The sequence below is a fragment of the Cyanistes caeruleus genome, chromosome 6 (assembly GCF_971803275.1).
Source record: "Cyanistes caeruleus chromosome 6, bCyaCae1.hap1.1, whole genome shotgun sequence".
NCBI lineage: Eukaryota > Metazoa > Chordata > Aves > Passeriformes > Paridae > Cyanistes > Cyanistes caeruleus.
Genome location: NC_141706.1, coordinates 9,178,439 through 9,204,102, shown reverse-complemented (window position 1 = coordinate 9,204,102; position 25,664 = coordinate 9,178,439). Strand labels below are relative to the sequence as shown.

Genomic DNA, 25,664 nt, shown 5'->3' with positions numbered 1-25,664 from the left:
TCACCAGGTCACCTGCTGGATCCAAACCCTTCCCAAGGACCAGGCTGAGCTCACAGGTCCTGCCTGGCTTGTGACCCAAGGCGAAAGACAAGTCTCGATGTGTTGGGGGTGAAAGGAACAAACCTTTCCTCTTTCCATTGTTGCTTTCTTGGGACAAGTCCTGTGATGTAAACACGACAACTCCAAAGGCTCTCCTCACTCATGCAGTTGAAAGGTGATCCTTCAGGTTCCTTCCAACCTGGTATTCCAGAAAAAATCCACAACTTGGAACCCTTAAGTTGACTCATGCTCTCAACAAAGCCCACCAGATTTAGATATATATATATTTGTTTTTGGTTTTTTTTTTTAATGTAGCTGCTCCTCTATATTTAAAAGAATCAAGAGTTCTGTTGAAGAACTTTGTCCCCAGTCTGTAAATGAATAAAGTGCAAAGCCACCACTGTCCTGGATTTACTGTTGCCTCAGGCTTGTTCAGATTTCATCAAATGTAATGTTAGGCACTTAGGTATAAAATACCATGTAAACCAGTCCCATTAAAACAAAAGGAGCTGCAGAAATTATTGGTTTTATCCTTTTGTTCATCAACCTGAATTATCACAGTTCAATATGGACATTTCCTCCTGCTGTCTACTGGTGGGTCAAAACTTCATCAGGGAGAGAGGTTTTCTTTTATGTTCAGTTTGCAAAACCCCGAGCCTCCAACAATGGGAAATGTTTATAAATAAGGACCACATACACTGACTTGAAAAGCTCAGCCCTGACCAAATGCAAAGTGAGAGTTCAAATGTAAATGAAGAATTATTTTCATCTTGCTTCCAAACATTCAGGAGAATTAAGAAAGCTGAGAGACTAACTGGTCACTCCGGAGTATGCAGTAGGTTTATTATGTTTACAAGACTGTTTCTCTTCTGTTGAATTCTGCTGGCACAACTGACAAATTGCTCAAGAAAAAGTAAAACATAAAATGCATTAGCCTTTAAGAAAGGACAACAGGCTAATTTAGTGAAGATCACAGGATTAATACCACTTCTGGCCTTAACCCATTTTCCTGCACCACTGTAAAGTGAGTTTTTTAACAACTTACTTCTACTTCAGCACCAAGATTTTGGGTTTAAGCTCCCAAGTGCAAGCAGGCACTTTGGAGTTTCGGCTCCCTCTCAAGTTAATTGTTTGAGTCTTCACCCGTCCTCCTCTGCTACTTGGAATTTTTTATTGTAAATACATGTTTCCAGTACTTTACTTATGTTTCTTGCAACAGAGGACTTCATAAACTGAAACATTTCCTTTGAGTTGTTGCAGATCCATCCATTACAAAACCAAGATGGGGAAAAGGACAGAAAAATCGAAACAGATGAAGAAAGGTCTAAATGGACCATTAACTGGAGTAGTTGAATCACATGATATATATCAGCAGAAACAAATTATTATAACATGAAAATACTGAAATAACATTACTACCCAAACAAAATTTTTCTGCATAAAAAGATGTTTCATCTCAACCCTATTATCAAAACAAAAATTATTCAAAATTCACCACTACCCTTTGTTACTACTGCAGCTAGTTTTGGAATAAACCCAAATTAGGGAGGATTAAAATGTCAAAAAAGCCAAAAAATATATATATGACATCCATGCTCTGGATGAGTGCCGATATCAAGGAAGAGGAGGATATTCATTATCCTATAGACCAATTATGGAAGTTGATTGAAAATCAGCAACTCTCCCATGATCAGTTGAGTTTCAAATCACGTAAGAAATTAGATGGGGTACTTTAGAAAGAAAAACCCACTCTGGTGGCTCAGTTCAGCAAAATCAGCTGCAATATCTCCAATTTAATTCCAGTCATTCCAGTATCAGAAGACATGGACATCAAACACACTGCATTTTACTACTAATAATATGAACAGTCAAGAACTCATTCCTCATTTTCTGCTGACATGCACACACAAAATAACACATAACACCACCCCAGATATTGCACAGGTGTTTGCTGCTAATCTTTGAGCTAAATCAGCTTTATTTTTGTAAATATTGTAAAATAAATTAATCAGTGAACTAAACACCAGATAATTCTGGGATAAAATTCTGTCCTGACTCAAACAATATTTGCTTGGTTCAAACTGTAGCAATAACAAGAGATTTCAGCCTTGACAAACGAGGTCACAGATTTTTTTTCTCCAAGAGAAATAAGTCTGTTTTTCACAGGGTTAAGTTGCCACCAACACTCATTCCACTGAAAATCTAAACATCAGCAGCATTTGCTGCTGGTAGTCATAGACAGAGGGATTTCAACACTTGCTCTTTGACCAGTTTTACTGAAAGGACACAAATTTTATCGCCATGGGGCAGTATCAGCAATGTGAACAATTAATTTAAGACAGCATCATTACATCATTAATTTTCCTTTACTATAACTAAAATATATATATAGACACACAGTGAAGTGGAAAAAAAATTGACAAGTTAGACTTACTTGCTCTGTACTTTAACATAAGATGCACAATTAAAAACACAAACATCTGCAGATATGCACCTGGTGGTTTGTTTTTTTGTAGAAGAGGTGAGCATGTGTGTATGAGCATTAATATTTAGGCTTAAAGAATTTGTCCCTGTGGGTTTGTGGACAGAAATCCAAGCTCTTGGCTGTGTAGGAGTAGAAGTACACAAGGTGGGCTGGGGGTCCAGAGGTGAATGAAGCCAAAGTTGGCTACAACCAGCTCGTCCAATATGGAAATGTGTATTTAAGTTACTAATTCCTGCCCAGGAATCCCCAGAATTGCTTCAAACTTCTGCTTCATACAAAGTAACACAGAAGACAGTTATTTGATCATTTTCTTCTGAAACAATTTGCCAGCCACCTGCTGTATCACCATATGAGCCCTGTATTCCCCCTCAGTTTCGTTTATTGATTGCATTTGCAGCTCTTTTCCCCAAAATGCCCCCCTTTCACCATGCAGTGCTTTCCTGAAGACTTGTGGAGCTGATAGCTTATTAAAATTGATGAGGCTCTTGATGAGCACACCAGTTTGTTCAGCTCAGATAACAAAAGGACATTCTGCTTATTGAAATGTCATTATTTTTTCCTCCATGCTGCATTTCAATACAGAACCATGACTATGCAGAAATAAAGTTACTTCAGCCCATATGATAGGTATAAAAAGGAATTTTCATCACAGCATAGCTCTAAAAAAATCCCCTGCTAAAATCTGCTACAATTTTTAACCTGTATTAGTGCAGTGTGAAATATAAAAGAATTGGGTTGGTGGCAGTAAATACTAAGCCCATGTTTGATGCTTCATAAGGTTTCTCAGTATTTAGTATTAGAGAGAAGAAAATTCATGCCTTGTTTAATTTTAGAGAATCCAAACCACTCAGTCACATTGTGAGGAAAGGTTATACATTTCCCCCCTCAACCCTTTCTAAGAAAAATACCTCAAAACACAAGTAGTATTATTTCAGAGCCTATTTTTCTTCATCCTCAGCTGAGCAAACCACAAGACTCATTTGTGGATTAGTTCATCCAGGAAGAACTTCAAGTGTTTGGATTAAGAAGTACATGAAGAAACAGCATTATCAAGTTAAATTCCAACCCTTCCCCCTCTCTTTTTTTTTCCTTTGGCAAAACATCTGTCAACACTTCTATCTCCAGAGCACCAGGATGTGCTGATGCATTAAACAGCACAGCAGGTGGACTGGCAGACACAGGAGTGCCTGACCATAACCAGAGAGTTCAGTACAACCCAAGTGCTGTAATTAACAGGGCAATAATATCAAAATGTATTTGCAGTGCTGACAGCTCAGAGTCTAAAGAACCATGCACCAAACATAGGCAGATCAAGTAAAAGAATCACATTCCCAAGGTAAGCTCAGATTTCAACTTCCCTCTCAAGCATTTTAAATTAAGTGACTAATATTCTAAATTAGCATGTCTCAAAATCCCTGTGAAACCACTAGCTCCATTCTCTACCACTGCACATATACATCTCCATGTAAATAAAAATAGAAAATAAAACACGCATTCCAACTTACACTTGTTTTTCCTTTCATTAGCTGTTGTTCAGTAGCCGCTTATCATTTTTGCTGCTTTTGTTTCTTTTTCCTTCCAGCATTGTATTGTTTTTGCAACATCCCACCTGAACTCTGCCCAAAAAGACCTTCTTACCCTTGGAGGCATTAAAACACCCAGAGCCTGGCAGAACTCAAGGTCACAGGCTCAGGTCATTCCTCCTCCTTCCAAAGCAGAGCCACCAAGTCCCAAGCACAGTCAGAACTCCAACTGAGGGCAGAGAATGGCTCACAGAAGCAGCAAAAAAGTTGATTAAAGAACAGCTTCACAGAGAGGGCAAATAAACAAGCAAACCACAGATTATTATTTATTTTAAAATAATGTAAAAATTCCCCCTTAAGCACTTACAGAGTTTTAAACTCTACCCTTCACACAGCAGGTGCTGATTAAAACACACTTGTTGTAATACACAATATTGCTCTTTCAGCCTCCAAAGCTTCAAGACCAGTGACTGGACTGTGGTCTTTGATGGGAGATTAGTCACTAAAGAAATACAGGTCTAAACCTCAGTCTCATGAGAATGTAGGAAGATTTATGTATTTACTTACTGTTTCTTTGACTCCAAAGCAGCAGGCTATCCTGATCTAATAATGAAAATGGTATTCAATAGATCATAATGCCAGAAATGTCCATTATGATAATCCCGTGCAATCTTCTGCATAGGACAGCACCATGGATTTCATCCAGGGATTACAATGCTTGACTGGAGCTAGAACTGAACCTCTAAGTGCTTTTTATCTCTGACATCAAACTCATGGCTATAAAACAAAACCCAACACATACACACACTCCCAAGTTTGCAATTCATGAGTGCTCTACTAAATGCTTTTACTAGAAAAGAAACGAAAGTGACAGTAAAGCAAGTTTCCCTGTTCCTTAAACAGGAATAAATCCAGTTATTTCACTGCCAGATCTACTTCAGATTTAAATTAATGTAAAAGACAAGATCATTTGAAAGCACTGTGCAGAATGATATGAATACTACTCATTTACAATTCCTACAGGGAGAAGAATAGAGAAGTTATTTCAAGCTTTTTTGCATCCATATAAAACCATTTGTGGCCTTCCAACTGCAAGAAAAGCCATTTAGAGGATTCACTGACTTGTGTCAGGTAAAACACTAGTGACAGATTGTCACAGGAAATCACAGGATGCCTTCATGTGCAGTTTTATTCAATTTCCAGACTTAAAAAATGCATTCAATTATTGACAGGATTGATCTGAAAGGCAGGAACAACAAAAGAGGCAACAGAAGCCAATCCTTCTGTGGCCACTGACTGCTTGGCTTTCCACTGTGTGGGAGCGTTATCATAACTGGCCATTTGGTGCTCTGAATATTTATAAGCATTTCCCTGCACACTCACCCTTCTTCCCATTCAACACCAGCATCCATTCACTCACTGCAGTTTTTCCAAGGAAATTTCTCTTAAGAAATAGATTTTTAAAAAAAAATTTAAAAATGCTGAGTGGGGGCCCAACTCTTCACTTTATGCACAGAACCTGTGGCAGAAGCACTGAGCAGAGAAGAGCTGAAACGTACATTTCGGTTCCCAGAACCAAAATATCCAGGTTCCCTAAATAAGGAACAAGGAAGGGGAAACAAGTCCTTTTCTCGGAGCTGGTGGCAAACAAACACTCAAGATAAACGAAGAATTACAAGTGTTTTGGCAGATACGGCATCCTCATACCTCTCTAATCGCCCAAGCACTTTTATTTAGAAGTGTAAATGTCTGTGTTTGACCTTGAAACTTACAGTTATGCCTTGAACCAGAACCAAGAGAACGTCCAAAAGGCTCTTTACACGTATTTCACAAATGTTTAGTAAGGCTGACCCAATGGGGACAACTCCCTGCAGCCACCTACTCGTGATCTGAACCACAGAATTGCTTGGGTATAGGAAAACTGCAGCAAATCGATACACCCAGGGAGGAGCAGGTGAGTCAGCTTACCTCTGACAATTTCAAAGGTTTTTTTCCCCTCAAATTAAAACAACTCCTTTACTCCTCTCGCTATGAGATTTCCCTCTGAAAAGACCAAGCCCCTCGGTTTTATAGAGTTAAATCTCAAACGTGTTAAGCATGGAAGAGTCGACCGTAACAGAGGCCAGCAAAAGTCATGAAACGGTGGGTGGTACACAAAATACTTTTCTAAACTGGATGTTTCCCTGAATTTTCCATGGAAAAACATGGTATTCCTCAGTGTGACAATGCAAAATAAACAGTGCAGCTCCTTAACACAACTGTCACGGCTTAAGCCTTCCAAACTGCTCCTCGCGTCCGTAAGATGCCAACATTCCTTTATCTGCTTAAGTGTTCGGAAACTTTGCTTTCCAAACAAATGACAGCGGTAAGTACCTTAACACTGTGTTATTCTCATCACTGAGGCACCGTCCTGCACTCACACACGCGCCCTTGTTTATGGCAGGAAAGGACACCACAGGCTTCTGCTGAATTACAAGGAATTCCAAAGTATACAAGTTCAAAGTTTTTGCTCATAAAGTGAATTTTACTACCGCGAAGGAAAAAAAAATAAATTAATGTTGTTTTCCCTCTCCAGGCTGCACGTGGTAACAGCCTCTTTAAGATGAAACTATACGACACTCGCTGTAAGATAAATTTTGTTTAAAAGAGATACAGTTGTACTTTCTGGACAGCAGCTTGAAAAGCACATTTCATCTTAAGGTTACACAGAACATATCTGCACGCCAGTTAGAGGGAAAATGCCCAAAACAGCAGCTGCTGCAAAGTCAGATGTTTGTTAGGACAACAGGGCTTGGTTTCCCACAGCCTTTTATAACCTGGGAGATCTTAGGAACAGACCAGGATCATTCTTGCCGGGCAGGACCGTCATGCCTGCTTTACGCACACACAAACCACGACCAAGATGCAATCCAGATGCAAAGAAACCCCAGAAAAACCCCAAGTCCACAGAGAGCGAGGACTTTACTGTAAGGCTTGCTGGTATGAAAACAAACAGGCTGTAAAAGCTGGAACTTACCATTAGCGTTTTTCCCACAGATGAGGTGTTCGTAAGGCTGCAACACCCCCCAAAGTTCCGCATCGTTGTTGATAACCATCTCCAGGATTTCAGCCGAGATCTCCCCTCCACCATCGGGGCTCTGACTCGCCAAAACCCTAGCTTTAATCTCTTCCACCAGGTTCTCCATGCAAGCGGTTAAGGAGATGGCCGCGTACTCGTGGATCCTCACCGAGATCCTCGTGTCCACCATCCACCTGAAAAACCTGCCCACCGAGAAGGTGAGGCCGCAGCGGGCGGATTTGCCTTTCCTCAGCCCATCGCCGGCGCTCATGCTGTACAGGGAGAGCGCCTTGACAGTGGCCAGGACGCAGCTCTCGGCCAGGGCCCAGCTCTGGATGAGTTTGATGGCGCTTTGCACCTCGAAGCGGGTGCACTTGGAGTGCATCACGCTGAGGCGCTGAGCCTCCCTGGACACCCGGATCAGGGCGCGCCGCAGCAGCTGCGAGAGCCGCCTGACAGCCTCCTGCGAAAAGCTCCTGCCCTGGCCGTCTCCCTTCCCTTTGCGCAGGATCCTACCGATGTCTTCATCAGTCCAAGGGTATTCCTCGAGATCCGGCAGCTTAGGGCACTTGGAGAAGATTTCTGCGACCTCGGGGTCTTCCGGCAGCACGGTGTTCACGGTGTCCCAGCTGTTATTCCTACTGTTCATGGAGCCCGAGTAGTACCACCAGTTGCCTCTGTGCTGAGAAGAGGTGAAGGCTTGCGAGTTGGACTTGGAAGAAGAGAGACTAAGGGACCTGCAGGAATCCCCTGCCCCATAACCAGAGTCCAAAGTTAAATCCTCCAGGGTCTTCAGAGTAGAGCTGTATATCCCAGCCATAGGAAAGACGGGTTAAGCCAAGCGGCAGGACAAGCGCGAAAGGTGAGGCCGGGGCAGATCCCTAGCGAGCCCCGAGCGGCGCGGGAGGCTTGGCAGCGCAGCGGGCAGGAGCCCTTCCCAAGGGCCCGACTACCTCCATCCCGGCGGGAGGCTGCGCTCAGCCATGTCCCGCTCGGGCCGGGCGGCGGCGGAGGGCGCGGAGGCTGCGGCGGGCCGGGACGGGCGCTCGGCGGCGGCTCCGGCGCAACTTCCCCGCCGCGGCTCCGCCGCGCGTCCCGCTCCGCCGCATGCAAATGAGGCGCGCGGCGAGCACCAATCAGCGGCGGCGGCGAAACGGTTTGGCCAATCACACAGGAGAGGGGCGGGGCGGGAGGCGGGGCGAGGGAAGGCGCGGGGAGCGGGCCGTACGCGGCTCGGGGCGCGGAGGCCGTGCGGGGCGGTGGGCGGGGGTCGGCGCTCGCGTCGGAGATGGTGCGGCCGGCCCCGGGGCCCGGAGCCCCCGACGGGAGCCTCCGGGGCACGGCGGATTCCCCCCAGACCGAGCTCGGGCCGATTGCCCGGCTCGCCCCAGCTCCGCGCACACAGCGGAGGAGCCCAGCGCGTCCCGCACGGGTGCGCGGGCAGAGGGCGCCCCCGCGCGGCCGCAGCGGGGAGCGAGGGGGCTGAGCCGTGAGTCTCGCTGCGTTCCGGGCTCGGGTTCTCAATCCCCATAATTTAATTTTAAAACCCTTTGCACATCTTCCTACGAGACGCAGCCCCCACAAAGATCCCAAACCCGCTGCTCTTTACGGCCCCCCGATCCAAGCGAACACGATACAGCAAGAGAGAATGAGTGTCCTTGGTAATGCCGCCACTTTACAAAGCTGTTTTACGCACTACGAAGTGTGTAAAACCCTCCTGCTCAAAGGATGACATTTTCATTTGCTCGTTCACACGGATTCTGAATTTTGCTCTCTATTCCTGCCATATTATCGCTATTTGTAGGATATATGTGAAAGGGCATGAGTAGAAGCCTACAGAGAGTAAATTCAGAACTGTCCACCAAGGATATTTTCACATTAAAAAGTACTGTCAAGACAGATCTTACACAGTCCTTAACTACACACTAGAAAAAACCAAACAAACAAAATGTCTTTTCCACAGTAATGTTCCTTACAAGATACAGCTTCCAACCATTATCAGCTTCAATACCTGGATTTCCAGAGTTAAGTTCAAAATGACAAATTGTCTTTGCAGCAGGAAGACCAGCTTTCCAGCAGGGCCTGTTGTAATAGGACAAGGGAGAATGTTTTTTAACTGACAGAGGGATGGTTTAAATGATACAGGCAAGATATTTCCTGCTTCAAAACTATAATGCCTTACAGGACATACCTTTGTCTTTTTGTACTGCAGTACATACATTACTTAGTGCCGATAAAAATGTATCATAACTATTGGGCATGAATGAAATACTTGAATAGATGAAAAATCATCTATTTTACTTATGCACTTCTGCTCACAGGATCAAGCAGGATCTGTTTATGCTAAAAGACAAAATACTTAACAAGGCATCCTAACTTCCATTAGCTGAACCCCAAAAATGATTTTTTTTTAAACATAAGATCATATTTTATCTTTCCTATATTGAAACCAAATTATAATGCAGCTCTCAGCTTTTTCATAGTTTCTCCCCATGAAATCATGAACACTAAACTTGTCTAGTAAAACCAGACCTAATTCTCTCAAAGTAATTCCAATTTATTTGGAAATCTTAACACAGCAGCACCTCATTTGTGCTCCACTATCAGCTTAGAAATTGGTATTTTTACTGCAAAACTGATGCCTTTCTAAGGTGTTATTTTACAGATCAAAGCTAACTCTGCTATTTTGGTGTATTTTTAGGCTGTATTTTGAAGAGCTGACAATACAGTACTGACAGTAAACATGGTAAATAGGTCTCTAAACGTGACACAAGGCAGGACTGATTCAAAACACCTAGTTTTAAGTCTCATGTGTTCAATCAATACACTTCTTTATAAAAAATTATCATCTTTTTTCTTACATCCCAAATCTTAGGGTGCCATGGACTACTGCAGGCCTCTTAAACAAGGATTTTCATGGGTGACCATGTGGTACCTCCTTAAAGCCAGGACATTTATTTTATTCCCTGTTAGTTCCTCTAAGATTGTGCACAGAAGACTTGTATCTTCACAAGGATCACTGCAAGAATGGGAATAAAGCAAAAAAAAGGCAACAAAGTTGGTCTCTCTCACCAAAAATCCTTCATGCTTTGTTTTGCGATGCCTCTTTGCAAAAGCTTTATCCAAAACTCATCCTGTTCTATCTCCTAGGATTCATTTTGATCACAAAAGCAAGGCTAAATTGACACAGAGAATTGCTACACAGTTGGCAAATAGGAACTTTACATTATTTAGGAAAAATGCAGCTGTGCAAGCACTTAAAACTTTTACAAACCACTTCTGTTCCTTTCCTTTATCACACTTCTCCCATACTCCCACACAGTTTATTATTCCTGCCATTCCATGTAGTTTAACAACACCAAAAATTATCTGGTTTAACAAGCAGTGTCTGCTTTCCCACTTCCCTCAGATAGTATTTTCTCATGGCAGTATTTATTTATAAAAGAAAAAATTTTGCCAGATAAATCCTCTCCTGCTGCAAAGGTACCACCAGCCTTTTCCACAGGGGGAAAAAACCTTAGAACAGAAGCACCCCCAAATGTGGAAAGGATTTTCCTTACTGAAGATTTAAACCTCAAATTCCAGGATGTTGAACCCAATAAAGACCACAAGTCATACATTGAAACACCCATAAAAACAACTTAACAATTCCTGATTTATAAGGCACAATAGCATTGTTCGTTTGTTTGCATATGTTTCAACTGGAGCCATCAGGAATCACACGTTATTTTCACACAATAAAAGTCAACTTGCCACAGACAGATTTTCTCATAATAATTTCTCTCTAAAATTGTTAAAGTAGAACGCAAGAGAAGACTTCCAGGAACATAAACAAAAGAGATAAAACACATAGCAGTGGAAATTCCATAATAAATAAAACATGGGACTCTGGAAACCCCATTTTCCTTCATGTAAAGGGTTCAGATATGAGTTTTTCTATCTCTGATAAATTACAGGGTTTTAAAATTTGAATTTAAGGTACACCAGAATTAATTAGAAATAAAAGGTCTTCGCATTCTCTGATACACAGAAAGCAACTGGATAAATAGCAAACCTATTTTAAAAATAAACATTTGCTTTAAGGAACTGAAGCAGTAAGAGCAAATGTAAAATCCCCTTAATCTGTACTGAAGACTCCAAATCAATACTTTTTAAAGTAACCAAGACAGAGATTGACCTGTTACTATTCAAGCCATAAAGTTCAGTGAATTTCTAGGAAATAATATTCATATATACGGTATTAAGCAGCATAAGCATCCCTTACCTCTAGGTCCCATGTAAATTCATTTTACTCACTTGAAGCAAAGAAAACTCAAGAATTTCCAATAGGAAAAAAAAAAAAAAAAAATTAATAACACAACTGGCCTTAACAGAACCCTCAAAGAAGCTATTTGATTGGTGCAACCAACTCCTCAGAACAGTACCAAAAAGAGAGGAGCTCTTTCCAAAAAAGCAGTTGTGGGAGGGAGTGTTAATGAGCCCAAAGGCTCAACAGCTGGCTGGGCTCCCATGGATGTTGCTTGAAATTTCTTTCTCAACCTGCTGTCTCTGTTTTGAACATGTGCTAATGGCATTTTCCTTGTGTAGCTGCTTCATTAAACTGCATTTTATCTGCAAGACTCAGAACTATTTTTGTTAATAAACAAAGATAGCTGCTGTCTGATACCTGGAAATCAGTGTGAGCCCAGACAGCAGGAGATGTTGGGGGAAGCAGAGATGAAGCGAGACTAGAGCAGGTGAATCACATATCAAGTCTAAATTAAATGGAAAAAAAAAAAAAAAGTGTTAAGAGAATTCATTTTGCATATTTTCAAAGCACTACTGCTGTAGAGAAAATGTTGATCTGGTGTGTTTTCTGCCATGCAACAAAATCCTCATCCATCCCTCAACTTATTGTCTAACTACAATTAGTTGCTGGTCCAGTATTTGGAGTGGCCAAATACTCGCTGCTGACCTCACCACTGCCAGGTTCCTGTGTCTTCCCAGCTGGAGAGAAACTTTATTCAATCTGTAATAACTCAAATTCTTCCCCCATTCATTTTGTGCAAAATGGCCTTTGCCAAGGTTACAATACATACCTTTTAGAATGTCTTGATTGGTAATTTAGGTTAATCTACTTGATAATACTAATTAAAATTTAAAAAGAGAACATAGAATCTCATGAATGTAGAATTGTAGGAATAATACTGTCCCTTGTGTAAACTTTTCAGATGGTTAGAATTCACTGAAATCAGTGGGTGTACTGAATAAATCTTCAGGCTGTTAATAATAAATGGACATCTCACCTTCTCCCTGTCTTGGTTTTATCTGTGATTTAGCATAGCCTAAAACTACATTTTGCTATTAACAATTCCCATCAAGAGAAACACTCCTGCTTAACAAATCTTGCCTCATTTTTTTCCTACTCTACTATTTAGTCTAATAAAAGACATTTCTTGTCCTTACATAACTTGCCTCACTCGTATCCTTAGGCTGTCAATTAAAACATAATTTCTATTTAAATAAGATCAGGAACTTAAATTTGCTTAGCATAAGAAATCAGCCCAGATCAGCTTTACTGTTATTTATAATGACAGATAAGGCAGAGCTTCTCAAAATTAATACTGTCAAGAAAGAAGGGGTCATGTCTATCATGACTAATAGTGACTGTTAAGCAAGACCATTTAAAAAACTTTAATTGCTGAAGATTTTATATTACAGTCTACTTCTGACACACATTTTCAGGTATGAAAAGCATAAGAAGCACAGAGAATCTATTAAGAATATCTTTTCTACACTCAAGAGCTGCCTTTTGTAGTAGATACAATTGGAGTGATAAGGAACTTGGAGTGAATTCTCTGTGTACAAGTGTATCAGATGCCAAAAATGAACAAATAAGTGGTTTTCTGCTGCTGCTGTACAGACAACTTCTTCAGAGATCCTTCAAAGCAAACTAGTCAGTATCAGTCAGGTACAAACTGGTCAGCATCACCTTTATCCTTGGGGAAAGGGTGGGACAAATAAGCCTGGAAAGCATTAAGGACCAAAAGGTGATTTAGAATCACAGAGTTTGGATTACAGGGACCTTCCACCTACTTTCTTCCACCCCTGACACGGGCAGGGACACCTTCCGCTAGACCAGGTTGCTCCAAGCCCCATCCAATGGGGCCCTTGAAGCCTTCCAGGATTCCACAACATCTCTGGGCAACCTGTGCCTGTGTGTCAGCACCCTCAGAGGGAAGAATAAATTCAACAGTAGATGCAGGATACAGGTGTCTACAGATTGCGAGTGTGTTGCTGGGTCTTGTTGAGCTTCTCATCAACCAACACCCTCAAGTCTTTTCCAGGCTGCTCTCAATGTATTTTCCACCGATTTATGAAGAGGAAATGATGCCTGACTAATCTGTCAGCCTTCCACAATGATATCAGTGATATGATGGATGAGGGAAGGACCATTGATATTATCTTCACCACAGCAAGGCTTTTGACACTCACTCCTGCAATATCCTCATTGACAAATTGATGATTTTTTGCCTGGATAAATGGCTCCTTTCAATCTAAGTGGAAAACAACTTTGGATGAAAAGACCTCTTGGAAAACAAGTTGAATGTAAGCTGGGAATACATCCTTGTGGCAATGAAAGCCAGCAGCATTCCCAGGAAAAGCACTGCCAGCAGGTGGAGGAGGTGATCCTTCCCTCTGCTCAGCACTGGTGAGACTCAGATGGAGTCAGAGTCCAGCTCTGGGTTTTCCAGTACAAGAGAGGTGGTAATAAACTAGAGTTAGTCCATCAAAGGGACACAAAGATGATTGCGGGACTGGAGTTTCTGCCGTTTGAAAGGCTGAGGGGCTGGGACTGTTCATTCTGGAGAAGGTGGGACAGTATCTCTGTCTATAAATACCTGATGAATAAAAAAAAGAAAAAGACAGGTGGACTCCTCCTAGTGGTGCCCAGGGAAAGAACAAGAAGCAATAGGCCCAAACTGAAATACAAAATATTCCATTTAAACTTTAACCACCCCACCTTTTACTGTGAGGGTGGTAAAACACTGAACAGGTAAAACAGGTGAAAACCTGGAACAGGTTTCCCAGGGAGGTTGTGGAATCCCCATAGCCAGGGATATTCAAAACCCAACTGGACACAATCCTGGATAAGCTGCTTTAGCTGATCCTGCTTTGTGTGCTTGATCAGGGGAACTCCAGAGGTGCCTCCAGCCACCAGGAGGGTTCCATGAATCCTGCTCTTTCCACTGCAAAGGATAGAGGAACCATTTCCAACACAACTTCCCCTCTCCAAAGTCTGCCTACGTTTGGAATGACTCTCCTCACAACCTTTCAGCAGTGCTGCTGAATCTGCTGATCTTTAAACATTTCTGCTTAATTTAGTTTTCAATCTCTCTCAATTCAGCACATATTGTATAGGTTAAGGCATCTTTAAACATTTTCTAAGAATGAAATAGTACTGAAATTGTTTCCTACACTTTTTAGATGCAGGAAAGAGCTTCCCTCCCCAGTAGGTGTTTCACTTGTAATGCATTTATTCCATGGGTGGTTTTTGAAAAAATTTTGAAGTAGGAAAAGTAAACTAATCTCGGAAACAACCAATGACATTTCACCTCATTTAAAATGTTATCCTCAATAAGCATTTAACACTCCTGTCCTGAAATTTGGAGTATATGAAGACAAGAGGCAATATAAAAAAGCTTTTTAAAATTTTAAGTACACCAGACAACTGAGCAAATATTATAGTGGACCTTATTTCAAAATATTATAAGACTAAAAAAATGATGGATCTATGTTGGATTATTTTGGCCAATAAAATGATTGTGATAACAAAAGATGAAGAAAACTGTCATAATGAGAAAGATTACTTACATTGAATACATTAAATTCCTGGATAAAACCTTAGTACAGTATCAGACTATCTCAATCACTATCACAAATCTTATCAGAGCTGGTGGGGAGAATTATATTTTACCTGGAATCAGATCAAATGAAGGGAGTAAAAGAGTTTTGCTTCATCACATTACAATATGCAAGAAGAAGTGTACTCAAACTACTGAGGCCTCTTTTCCTACTCATTTCACTGTTACCATTAACTATAATTTTACACTGCCTGCATTTTCTTCCTAATGCAGGAATCAACCAATCAGAACATTCTGAGAGCCACCAGGCATTACCAAATAGCTGCAGACAATGATGTTCTTCAGCATTTAACAGCTTCTAATTTATAACATCCAGCTATAAAGTTATAGCAGGATAAACTTCCCCAGTCACCCAGATCCTTAGCTCTGATCTAACACCCAGCCTGCCAAGTCTGTGTATGGCAGCTACTAGTGTAAAATAACTCTTTGGAGGCCCTTGACATAATCTCAATTATCTGGTCATGGGATCCACTGCTATATTATGTCTGTGTGGAAACTTGCTGTAGTCCTGTGTGCCAAAATACGCATTTGGAAGAACTTCATATCAAAATTGCACTTATTACTACAGCCATTCACTGGCTGTAATATAAACCTTTCTCATGAGGCACTTGATAGAGCCTATTACATGTATTGATTGCAATGGATGTGTGTCATGTTTCCTGAAACAATGTTCATATCCTCTACTCTCCCCTATTAGCCAGGGACACGGCATTGACAAGAACATTATCAAGACTCTATCACTGTAATTAAAAAAACAATGGAAATAATAGCCACAGAGAAAGAATTAAAGCTAAATATTGTATTTTTCATAACCCTGAACAGTCAGGAAGTTGCCAGGAAGCCAAATAAAGTATTACCCTCTCAGACTTCTGTGAAATGGATGCCCCGAAGCTTACTGGGCCGCGCTGAGATCAGTGGTTATTTACAATGGCAAACAGCGCTGAAAAGAATTGAAGAGAAATTATTGAGAATTTTCAAGGTCAAAACCCACGTCTGCCTCGCCTCGGATCATTCAGAACCATCGGACAACAGCTGCAGTGTTTGTTGTGGTACTGAAAGTGTAGCAACAGCTTCCTAGCTACTACTCCATCATAACCTACACCGGCTGTGTCTAAATTCTGCTTCCCCTTTATTTTCCCGAGGAATCCTGAGCTCGATAGGATTGGCAGCTTTGCCGTGTCACGGAACCCGCTGCCTCCCTCTTGAGGCCGCAACAGCGCCGCATTTAAACTGCTGCGGGCTGTCCCTCAGACGCGTGGGAGCTCCAAAGGGAGCGAAATGCGGGGTGCTGAGGGGGAAAATGAAGGTACAGCCGTGTGGACGAGGGCTGTCTGACACTCCTCGTGGGATGGGGATGTGTGTGAGCTCTGACGAAGAGCTGCCTACGTGGCACAGGTGATCCTGTCCCCGCGGTGTGACACTGTCACAAGGTCCTTGCCTCACAGAGGGACCAGCATGTGCAGCACCTCGCACACGAAGAGCGCGGGATGTCCAGAGTAACATCCCGACTGTGTGGTAGCAAAGCTGCCGACTTTCTATTTATGAAACTCAAAATAGAAATCTGCTTTCTTTCCTCATCCTTAGCCTAAAGCCTTTGGAAGGGGGAGCCCTTTCTCTTCACTGGCCAGACGGACTCAGCACTCTTGCAGAGATTTTTCCACTAAGGGAAGTGCAGTGTGGTTGTGAAACTTTGTCACTGTTTTTATTTTTACCCTGCCCCAACTGAGGACAGATCAAAAATTTGGTAAGGCTTCGGGTGCCTTTGAATTGGGGTACATCCTGTAAAGTTCAAACATGTTTGTGGGGAAAAAAACAAACTACAATGAATCAGTGTTTCCAGCAACAAAATAATTCCTAAAAAAGCCAAATGTGAGAATAAGGGGGAAACCCACAACAAAATACCTTTAATTGCAGAATTCTCTTTTTTGCTAAAAACTTCTTAGCTTTTTATTTTATGACCCCTAATCTTCTTAACTCTGATTTCTCTGGGGAACTCAAGAGTTTTTTCACCTTTACCACTAAACACCAGAAAACCTTGCCTACCTGCAAAAAAACTTACACTAGAATGCTATTAATGTTCCAGTTTGAGGTATATTTCATAACCTCAGAACCAATAGCATATAAATCTAATTTAGTAAATAAGTGAGTGGCTGCCCAAAATTAGGCTGAAATTCTAATAGTTATATCTAAAATTTGTAAGTCCTGTGTGAAAAGTGTGATATAACTTACCCAGCATGACAATTAATATTGGCTTTTTTTAAAAGAAAAACAAGCCAGAAACTCAGGCGTTGTACCACTAGTAGGACACTAAAACAGGAAAGTTTGAGATAGAGGAAATATCTTTGTTTCTTTCTTAAAGAATCTGTAAAAGAGTTTCAAAGAAATCTTTTTATTCTGCATAATAGTAACTCTATTCTAGTATTCACTACTAAATTATATTACCCTTATGAAAAATTTTAGAAACCTTTTTCAGTGAGAAGATTTAATCTCAGCATGTTGAGAGCAGGAATTTGTAGCTGGACATTTATTGCCAAGTGAGTGTTGTAATGGAAAATTTCTAAGTGAATATGTTGGTCAGAAAGCACCTTCCATAATGCACTGGTCACACTTTTCCAGCATGTTCCTTCCCAGTTTTTATGTGAATGAATAATCTTTTGCCATCTCACCCATCCTGTGAAGATGCAGAATGTGTATCCCACCACAGTTATGCTATAGCAGAAGAGCACATGTAATTCCAACCTCAAAAAGTAAAATCCTGGGGAAAAAAACCCATTATGGAAGCAAATCCCCTACTAAGGTTTCAAACCTAATTATCAGCTCAGTACAGGCACATGTTGTTAATTAGCACTGTTGGCTCAGGAACCACCTTGTCAACGTGCAGCCTGAATAAACATAACGCCATCCACCTCCTCAGATCCCTAACTCCAGTTATGACACAGGGCTGCTTGTTATCATATAACCCAGGAATATTTTTCCAACAAGGAGATGGCTGACACAGACCAATTTGTTATGGCCAGTCAGGATGAAACACATGCTGGAAGCAATGGGGAGATGACCAACTCCCTTTTTTTTCCCTTGCCTGCGTCACTGAGAAGGAATTCCTGGAACACATCACCTGTGATGGAAGTGTCACAGTGCTCTGTAGTGTTCTGTGCATTGCACAGCCAAAAACCGATCCCCAAAAAGTATAGGAACAGTCTGGATGATTCAATAAAACTAGGGCTGGTGCCAGAAGCCATCAGCACTCAATAAAATGGTGAGTCAGAATGTATCAGAATTGGGCAAAAGGATTAAATTAAATGAAGAATGCAGGGTGGATATTGTAGGATAAGTCATTATGTATCACAGCAAAACCTCCCTGTTCAAAAGTATCAAAATAGAGGGAGATAGATCCAGGTCTGCCTCCAGTCCAGAGAGGAATACTCAAAAATAATTCTCAAGTACAACAGGATAAAAAATATTGCTTGGGATATACCTAAGAGTGGTAAGGAAGGAAAGGAGGAAATCATCACTGTGGAATAAGACTGAAAAGCCTCAGGAATCTGTCATGCAGGCAGAAAATCAAAATATCTCAGCCTTCCATATCTTGAAAACTATTTTCAGTTTCAGGATTATGTATGGATAAAAATACCAAACAGAAGAGGGATTAGTACATTCTAAAAACAAGTAAAGAACCTCTCTACCATACTAACAGAAAAAGAAAAGGAAAAAAAAAATTACCTTCTCAAAAAATATGATAACCGGAGGACTACTGAAAATTAGTTATTTTTACCCTGGGGGAGTCACAAGTATCTGGTGATCAAAACTAGGCCAAATGTCCATACTTTATACAATGCAGTGCTCTTTCTTGTAGCTGTAAAAAATTGTCAAATATTTTTAGACCAAAAGTGTTGAAAAAACAAAGTGAAAAATGTGTATTGCTCTTAAAATTGTTTGGAAGTCCACGTTACAGGTCAAGACCCAATTGTGCTGTTCAACCACTGCCCACAATCCAAGGAAAATAGGAAATGCAACCAAAGCTGGGTAGGAATGCTGATAGATCCCTGCAGATCTGTGCAGGAGAGTTTATGAGTTTGGTGGTTTGGAAGTTATGATCTGCATTTCATTTTTATTCCTACATCATAAGTTTCTTGGCAGTGTAAAGGGCTTGTAAACCTCTTTTAAATATCTTGGAAACGTCCAGCCAGGGTGCAGGTAGCAATTAGGAAAGAAACATGTCAATTAACCTGGCAGCTTAGCATCAACGTCCAGGGAAAAAAGAAACCCAAAACACACTAATAATTTGTTACAGTTTCCATGATAGGTCAAAATAATTATTTTAGCCACTTTTGTAAAGAAGATGAACATTTTAGAAACGCATCTCTTCAAACACATAAAAAGCTGTCAGTCTTTAGGATGCGTTAAAATGGATTTAATGTTTAACTAAAGACACTGTAATTATGGAATTATTTTGTGTTGTTGGTTTTTTTTTTTTAAATTTTGAGCTTCCATAATTCCAACTTACCTATTTGAGGCAATCAATTTTCTGTAAACAGAAAAATGAGGTCAAATGTACAGAAGAGAAGGAAAAAATCCACCATTTGTTTTCCATGCACCTACCTGCAGTCAAAACAGCCAAGGGCTTGTCCAGGACTTTAATTCAGAAGCAGGTCTCTGGCAGTTGTGTAAATGTTAAACAAAACAATGACCATCTTTGCAATCCATAATGATCTGGAACTAATTCCTTTTAGGCAATGACAGGAACAAGCAACTCAAATGCTGACAGCTGGGGCAAGGGCCACTAGCAAACTCCTGGCCAGATGGCAGGCACTGGGCTGGATTGATTAGTCCAAGCTGGAAGAGTTATTTTATATTTATCTAATATCCCACTAACCCCAGGATTTTTTGTAGCCTTTCATGTTGTCAGAATGAAGATGTTTAAGCAGGTGGTTTACTTTTTGCCGCTTTTCCATCCTTAGATGTCTCCTATTATGATGGAAAACAGACTAAGAATGGCAGCTACTTCAAGCAAAAAAAAAAAGGCTAAAATATTCACATCAAAATAAAAACAGATTTTCAAAGGTACTGAAACTCCTATCAATTCCAGCAATACTAATTAGTGTGCTGGTGCCCTAGAATTAATTATTCCCTGGGCTCTATTTGGCACTGTCTCAAGGGACAAAACTCAATGGCTGATACTGCTCTTAAATGGGGTACCTCAAGAGACAGCTTCATCCATCTTCTAGAATAAAGCAGATTTCTTAAACTGCCTTTATTTCATAATTCATTGAAATTACCTTTAAAAAATCAGTTATGTTTAGCATCTATTTATCAGCTAGAGACATTGAAAATGAATCAATTTAAATATATAAAAGTGTATGTGTGTGCGTATTTCAGGACCAAAAAAAAAAGTGAAAGAGAAAACATTTAGAATTATATTTGGATTATAAACTCCTAGAAAATGCTGTTTTAATGAGATCTCAGAGGCTGTCTCTACACTGGGAATTTGCAGCAATTCCATGGGAAGCTGACCCATCCAGTCAGCAGAGTAGATTACTACCCATGTGGAGCGCTTGCTGATGCTCTGGCGCACAAATGCCACGTGTGCCTGCCACCATTGTCACCTGGTAAGAGCCTTTGATGTCCCTCTGTATGCAGGGCATCCCATCTTTTCCCACTCACTGAAACAGAAAGGGATCAATCCAGTATTTCTCAAGACACCTAAACACTATTGGCTGCCTGACTCAAAGCACTTAGCTGTGCCTTGGTGAGTAAATCAAGTCTGGAGAATTTCTACCTCCTATTGGTTTCAAAGACATTTCTTCTCTCAGTACCTCACAAATCCACTTGTTTGCCTTTCCTTGTTTCCCAGAATCCGTATTTGCTGTGGTTACCACAAATCCATCTGGTTTGCTGCCATTCCACTGGCTGCTGTGTTTGTTGCTGGTGGTTTTTCCCCAAAAGCCCCCTATAATGATATTTTATTTTCCAGTCAACACCATGATCCCACATTCAAAAGGAAATATAGAAATCACCACTATAAAGAACAAATTTTAACATTGCTTAGTACCAAACTAACTGAAATTTGAAGTATGAGCCATGCTGAAATCCATCATCACTGGTGTTAATGAATTATATCAATAATCTTTATGTATCAGCCTAGAGCCCTACTGATGCATTTAGCTACACACATATCTCCAAAATTTTCAAAGGCTTGTATCTGATTTTTCCTGGCAGTGAAATAATAGCCCGATTTTCCAGTCCTGCTGGGCAGACAACGTTTTTAATTGCCTTTAATTTTCTGCAAATTCAAGCTCTGTTCATTTAGGATTCCCTTCTTTCTGTGGAATTGGAACACATGAAATGACACCTATTGTATCAAGGTATCTCTTGGATCTATAAACATCTATATTTATACATGCAAACATCCAGCATGCTAATTAAGCACTTGACTAATTTAAAGAACATGTGACTAAGTCATACTGAGGGTTGACCCATTTAAAAGCTTAAGAGCTTCTGATTATAACAACAGAACAAAATATGGCTGTGTTTAGCTTTAAATCTTCTCTTATGCAGAATAAAGCTTTAATGGGCAAAATCAGGTTTCAAAATTGAGGTTTTATGGACTGCCATTGAGCAGATGCTTTAGACAATGCTGCTAACAACACAGAGAACAAATGGAGAAAAACATTCATGTGGGAACTCTTAACTTGAAAGGAAATCAAATCTGCATTAACAAAAGAAAATGTGAAATCATTTTAATGACGTGGTTTTGAGGAGTAAAACCACAGAACTGAGGTATCTGGGATGCTAAAGATGTTTGAATACCCCACTACCTGAAAAGTGTTGCATTTCTTACCCCTTTTTTGTTCCTTCACTGATCTCAGGGAGTAGATTGCATCTCTCTTTCCAGCCCTAAATTTGAAACACTTCTAAATAATGATGATCATGAGTAGTTTAAGAAAAGAAATACATTATTAGAAACAATTAATATATATCAAATAAATTTTATTTTTGGTTAAAAAGGACTAGGTCTATGACCACTGGCATTTACTAATCCCATACAAACGTCAAAGGTTGAAGACAACTGCTCCAAAATCACTGAAGTCATTCTCGTCTACAGAGAATGGGAGAACCAAAGTAAAACATGTTTGAAACATATGAATTATTAATATTCTAACACACTTTTCTATATTTCTATATTTTTCTATATTTGAGGCTAATATTTTTTTTTTCCTAGTAATTTAAATCGAGACCTTGCCCTAATAACTACAGCAGAGCAAAAAATGACAGACACAAAGTAAAAGTTTCCAACCTGCCTTTTCCTGATTTTCTTTTACATGATTTTTTCACATTTTCTCTGCATCTCAGTATCTTACTCTGTCCAGTGACAGCCCAATATGCTATTTCCCATAAAATTCAGTTTTCATTTCTGGCCTGCTTACCTTGTTGTTCCCTCAGTGATCTCTTAAAGCCCACCTCTTCTGAAGACATATTTCAGTGTTTTCCATGTTTTCTATTAGATCTGATGACTGAAAACACAAAATTAAAAAGGCTACGTACAATGCAAGTCACTCAGTGATAAACTTACCATCACAGCTGCAAAATGTGTCCAGACCTATCTTACAGATACAGAGATCCTCAGTTTATCATTACCTATCTCTTATTCCATCTCCTCTGCTCACCACAGACGGTGTCCAACACCTCAGCATGTCACCCAGAGGTTGGCTGACCTTTCACAGCATGAACTTCGTGGCTGTGTAATTGCCAGCTGGAGATATAAAATTGCCCTGGATGTGAGTTGGGCATTAGCACAGAGAGAATTAAATTTATTGCATTAAAATGGACATGAATTTGTTGTTTCTATTCATAGATCTCTGGTTTTTTTCTAAAACAGAATAGCAACCTACTTCTGTCTGTAGTTGCCATACCTACCCCTCAATCCTCTGGCATGTTGTTATTCTTTGTTGCTCTTTCCATGCTTTTTCTGTGCCCTGATGTTTACACCAGGCATGACAGCAGAAGGATGAGTGCAAAAGGTTCCCGAGGTACTGCAAATACATAAATATTGGATATTTATCAAGGCAAATCAGAATTCCAGGTCTTGAGAACAGATTAATTATATTATTTCACAACAAGTCCACATGCAGTAGCTGAATTTGTTTTGTGACTGAAAATACACTCAGTAATATAAATTTTATTTTTATTATGTGAGCCTGAACCAGAGTTTTTATGTTTTCCTGACTTTATTTCTTGTGGCTCAGGATAGAAAATGTATCCAAGCCTCACCTCTAGATGCATAATTTGGATCCTCTGGAAGATACAAGTTTGAACATCTTTAGCAGAAGGGTCTGTAAGCCTCCCAGTCCTGTGATGAGTGTTCTCATCAATAATCAGTTTAATTAAGGAGTGAGCACGCGGTCTCTTGTGCTTCTCTTTTCTGATCTCTTATTTTTTGAGTGATCTTGTTCCCCATGCTCTGTGCTGGAGTTAGATGCTCTGGCTCTGCAGTAGAGGCACTCAGAGTGTACAGATGATGTAGGGAGCTTGGGAACATTTGTAACTCTGATTTAATCACACAGGAAGTAGGGACCAAGGCAGCCAGAGAGGGCTGATAGATGTAGGATGAAAGCTTGGGGTGCCTGTGGAATTAATTAGCAAATCAAGAGGCACTACTGACCTGCTACTCAACTAATTCTAGATCCTCCCCTTGGGTATAAATCACTGAGCTATGTGTAAACTTTATTTACAGCACAATCGTGTGTGACACCGACCTTGTAGTTTGTGTGTAAACTCACTTTAAAGACAACAAAACACAAATGCTAAGCACTCTGTCTTTTAATCTCCCCAAAAGTTAATTAAGGGCGAAGTGTGGTTTGGATCATGCCTCAGAAAGTCATGTGGCAGCAGAGAACCAGTCTCCCCAGGTAAATAAAGATGATTAATTTGGAATTGTTTGAAGTTTGTTTACTTAATGCAGATATATAACAGGAGGCAAATTAATGTGCCGCAGGAAACAAATACCAAGACAGGAGAGGGGGGAAAAAAGAAATAAATGAAGACAAACACAGCCAGATACCTGTGGTATTCAAACCAAAAAGCATTCACTGCTTTTTTTCCTGAAAAGACAAAATTAGAGCAAGATGAGAGACAAAAGTACTTGTGTCACACTGAGCTTTGCATGTGACCTTTCTTATGAAATGCAATTACTTGGTTTTAGTTAAACTGAAGTGCCAACTCTGTTTGCAATAGATGCCACTGGTGTTGCCACCCCCTCTCTCCTGGGTTTTGGTTTGGGGTTTGCATATTTTCTTAGCCAATATTTAATCTCTTCTTGTTTGTTTATTTTTTAAGCAGGCATACACATAGGTATATGCACACATATGCTTTCCTCTAGCACATAATAAGAAGAATTCATAGGAAAGAAAAGAGAAGGAGTTTTTTAAAGTTACTTTGAAATAGATTTGTGACCAGTGAGTTTAGACAAACTTGTTGGCCTGTTTAAAATTTGAAGTGTTAAACTTTAAAGGGAAAGCAAACATTAACTGTTCATGAAAATGTTCACATTTCCCCCAGTTTGCTGGTTAAGCAAACTGCAATAGTAATTACTGATATAAAAAAACATCATGTGGGCAATACTAATATTAAATCTAGGCCTGGTAGGTGTAGTCTGCTCATGTATATTTTATATAAAAATATGAGAAACATAAATTATTTTCCTTGCTCTTCTTTATAATGTTGGTTTATCACATTGAAGCAAAAAAGATTACGAGGCTTCAAGACATGAAAGAAATGTCCCAATGAAGAGTGAAGCAGAAACTAAAAAGGAGTTTGCTGTTCTTAATTCTGGAGAAAAGAAATAAAAGTAATGGTATTCTCTGTATAGTACAGACCCAAATCTGTGAGATTTAACCCTTTACTCCATAATAACACACACTAGATAAAGCAATTGTCTACTTGAAATAACAAGTTAGACTATTCTTTGTAACTATTAAGAGAAAGAATGTAGATATGATCATGCAGATAAGGAGTTTAAGATGGATTATTCACGTTGTTCAAAGGTTTTACCTCAGAAATAGGAAAAATAACCAGCTTTTTGCCACTTTTATCACCCTTAGTATGTTCATTAGGCACCAAGCCAGGGACCTTCTGCAGTATTATCAGAATTACTGATAATACTCATATTACAGAATTACTCATATTTATTCATCATTTGTAAGTAAAACCACATAATTCAGAAGCGAGTGGTTTTTTTAAGATTAAAAATTCCAGTCACCAAAGAAATACTATTGAGTGCGTATGACCAAAGTTAGGGTACCCCATTTCAGGCACCAATACAACAATGAGCCCGTATATACTTCTACACTAATGTAATTGATGTAGTTATATACTTTGCTTTTGCAATTTACAAACTTTTTTCCCCCACTGAAACAAAAACTCCTTAAGTACGTGCAGTTTTCAGTGCCGAACCTGTAACTTCGTCTGTCATTGAACAACATCTCCATCATCATCAGCTTTAGAAAGTTCCAGTATCTCAACACTTTATAGCTGAAAACTATAACTATATAGCTGAAAAATCCCTTTCGCAACTCCATATTGGCGAAGTTCCTTGCAATTTCAAAGGAACGCGACGGCGCCGCTGGCCTCTGTCCCCTCAGCGTGAAGAGTGGGCGGGG

The 25,664-nt window shown here is 40.2% G+C and overlaps 1 protein-coding gene and 1 long non-coding RNA gene across 5 annotated transcripts in view; both read right to left on the bottom strand.

Moving 5' to 3' along the window:
• The window catches only part of ABTB2 (ankyrin repeat and BTB domain containing 2), a 112,058-nt gene extending 103,558 nt beyond the window's left edge, over positions 1-8,500 (bottom strand). The window contains exon 1 of the mRNA XM_023928748.2: positions 7,064-8,500. Coding sequence (XP_023784516.1) covers positions 7,064-7,925 — 862 coding nt within the window. The 5' untranslated portion in view covers positions 7,926-8,500. The remainder of the gene's footprint in view (positions 1-7,063) is intronic.
• Positions 8,501-10,005: 1,505 nt separating this feature from the next.
• On the bottom strand, positions 10,006-25,660 carry LOC111922437 (uncharacterized). 4 transcript variants are annotated; one of them, XR_002860514.2, is made up of 5 exons: positions 25,459-25,547; positions 22,924-23,039; positions 22,434-22,520; positions 21,848-21,903; positions 10,006-20,956 (listed from the first exon to the last, which is right to left on the bottom strand). It is a non-coding gene; the product is annotated as an uncharacterized LOC111922437 (long non-coding RNA). The 4 variants fall into 4 exon arrangements; XR_015288543.1 differs by having other exon boundaries at positions 22,434-22,759; positions 22,924-25,660; XR_015288542.1 differs by having other exon boundaries at positions 10,006-10,124; positions 11,772-21,903; positions 22,434-23,039.
• Between the last annotated feature and the right edge of the window lie 4 nt (positions 25,661-25,664).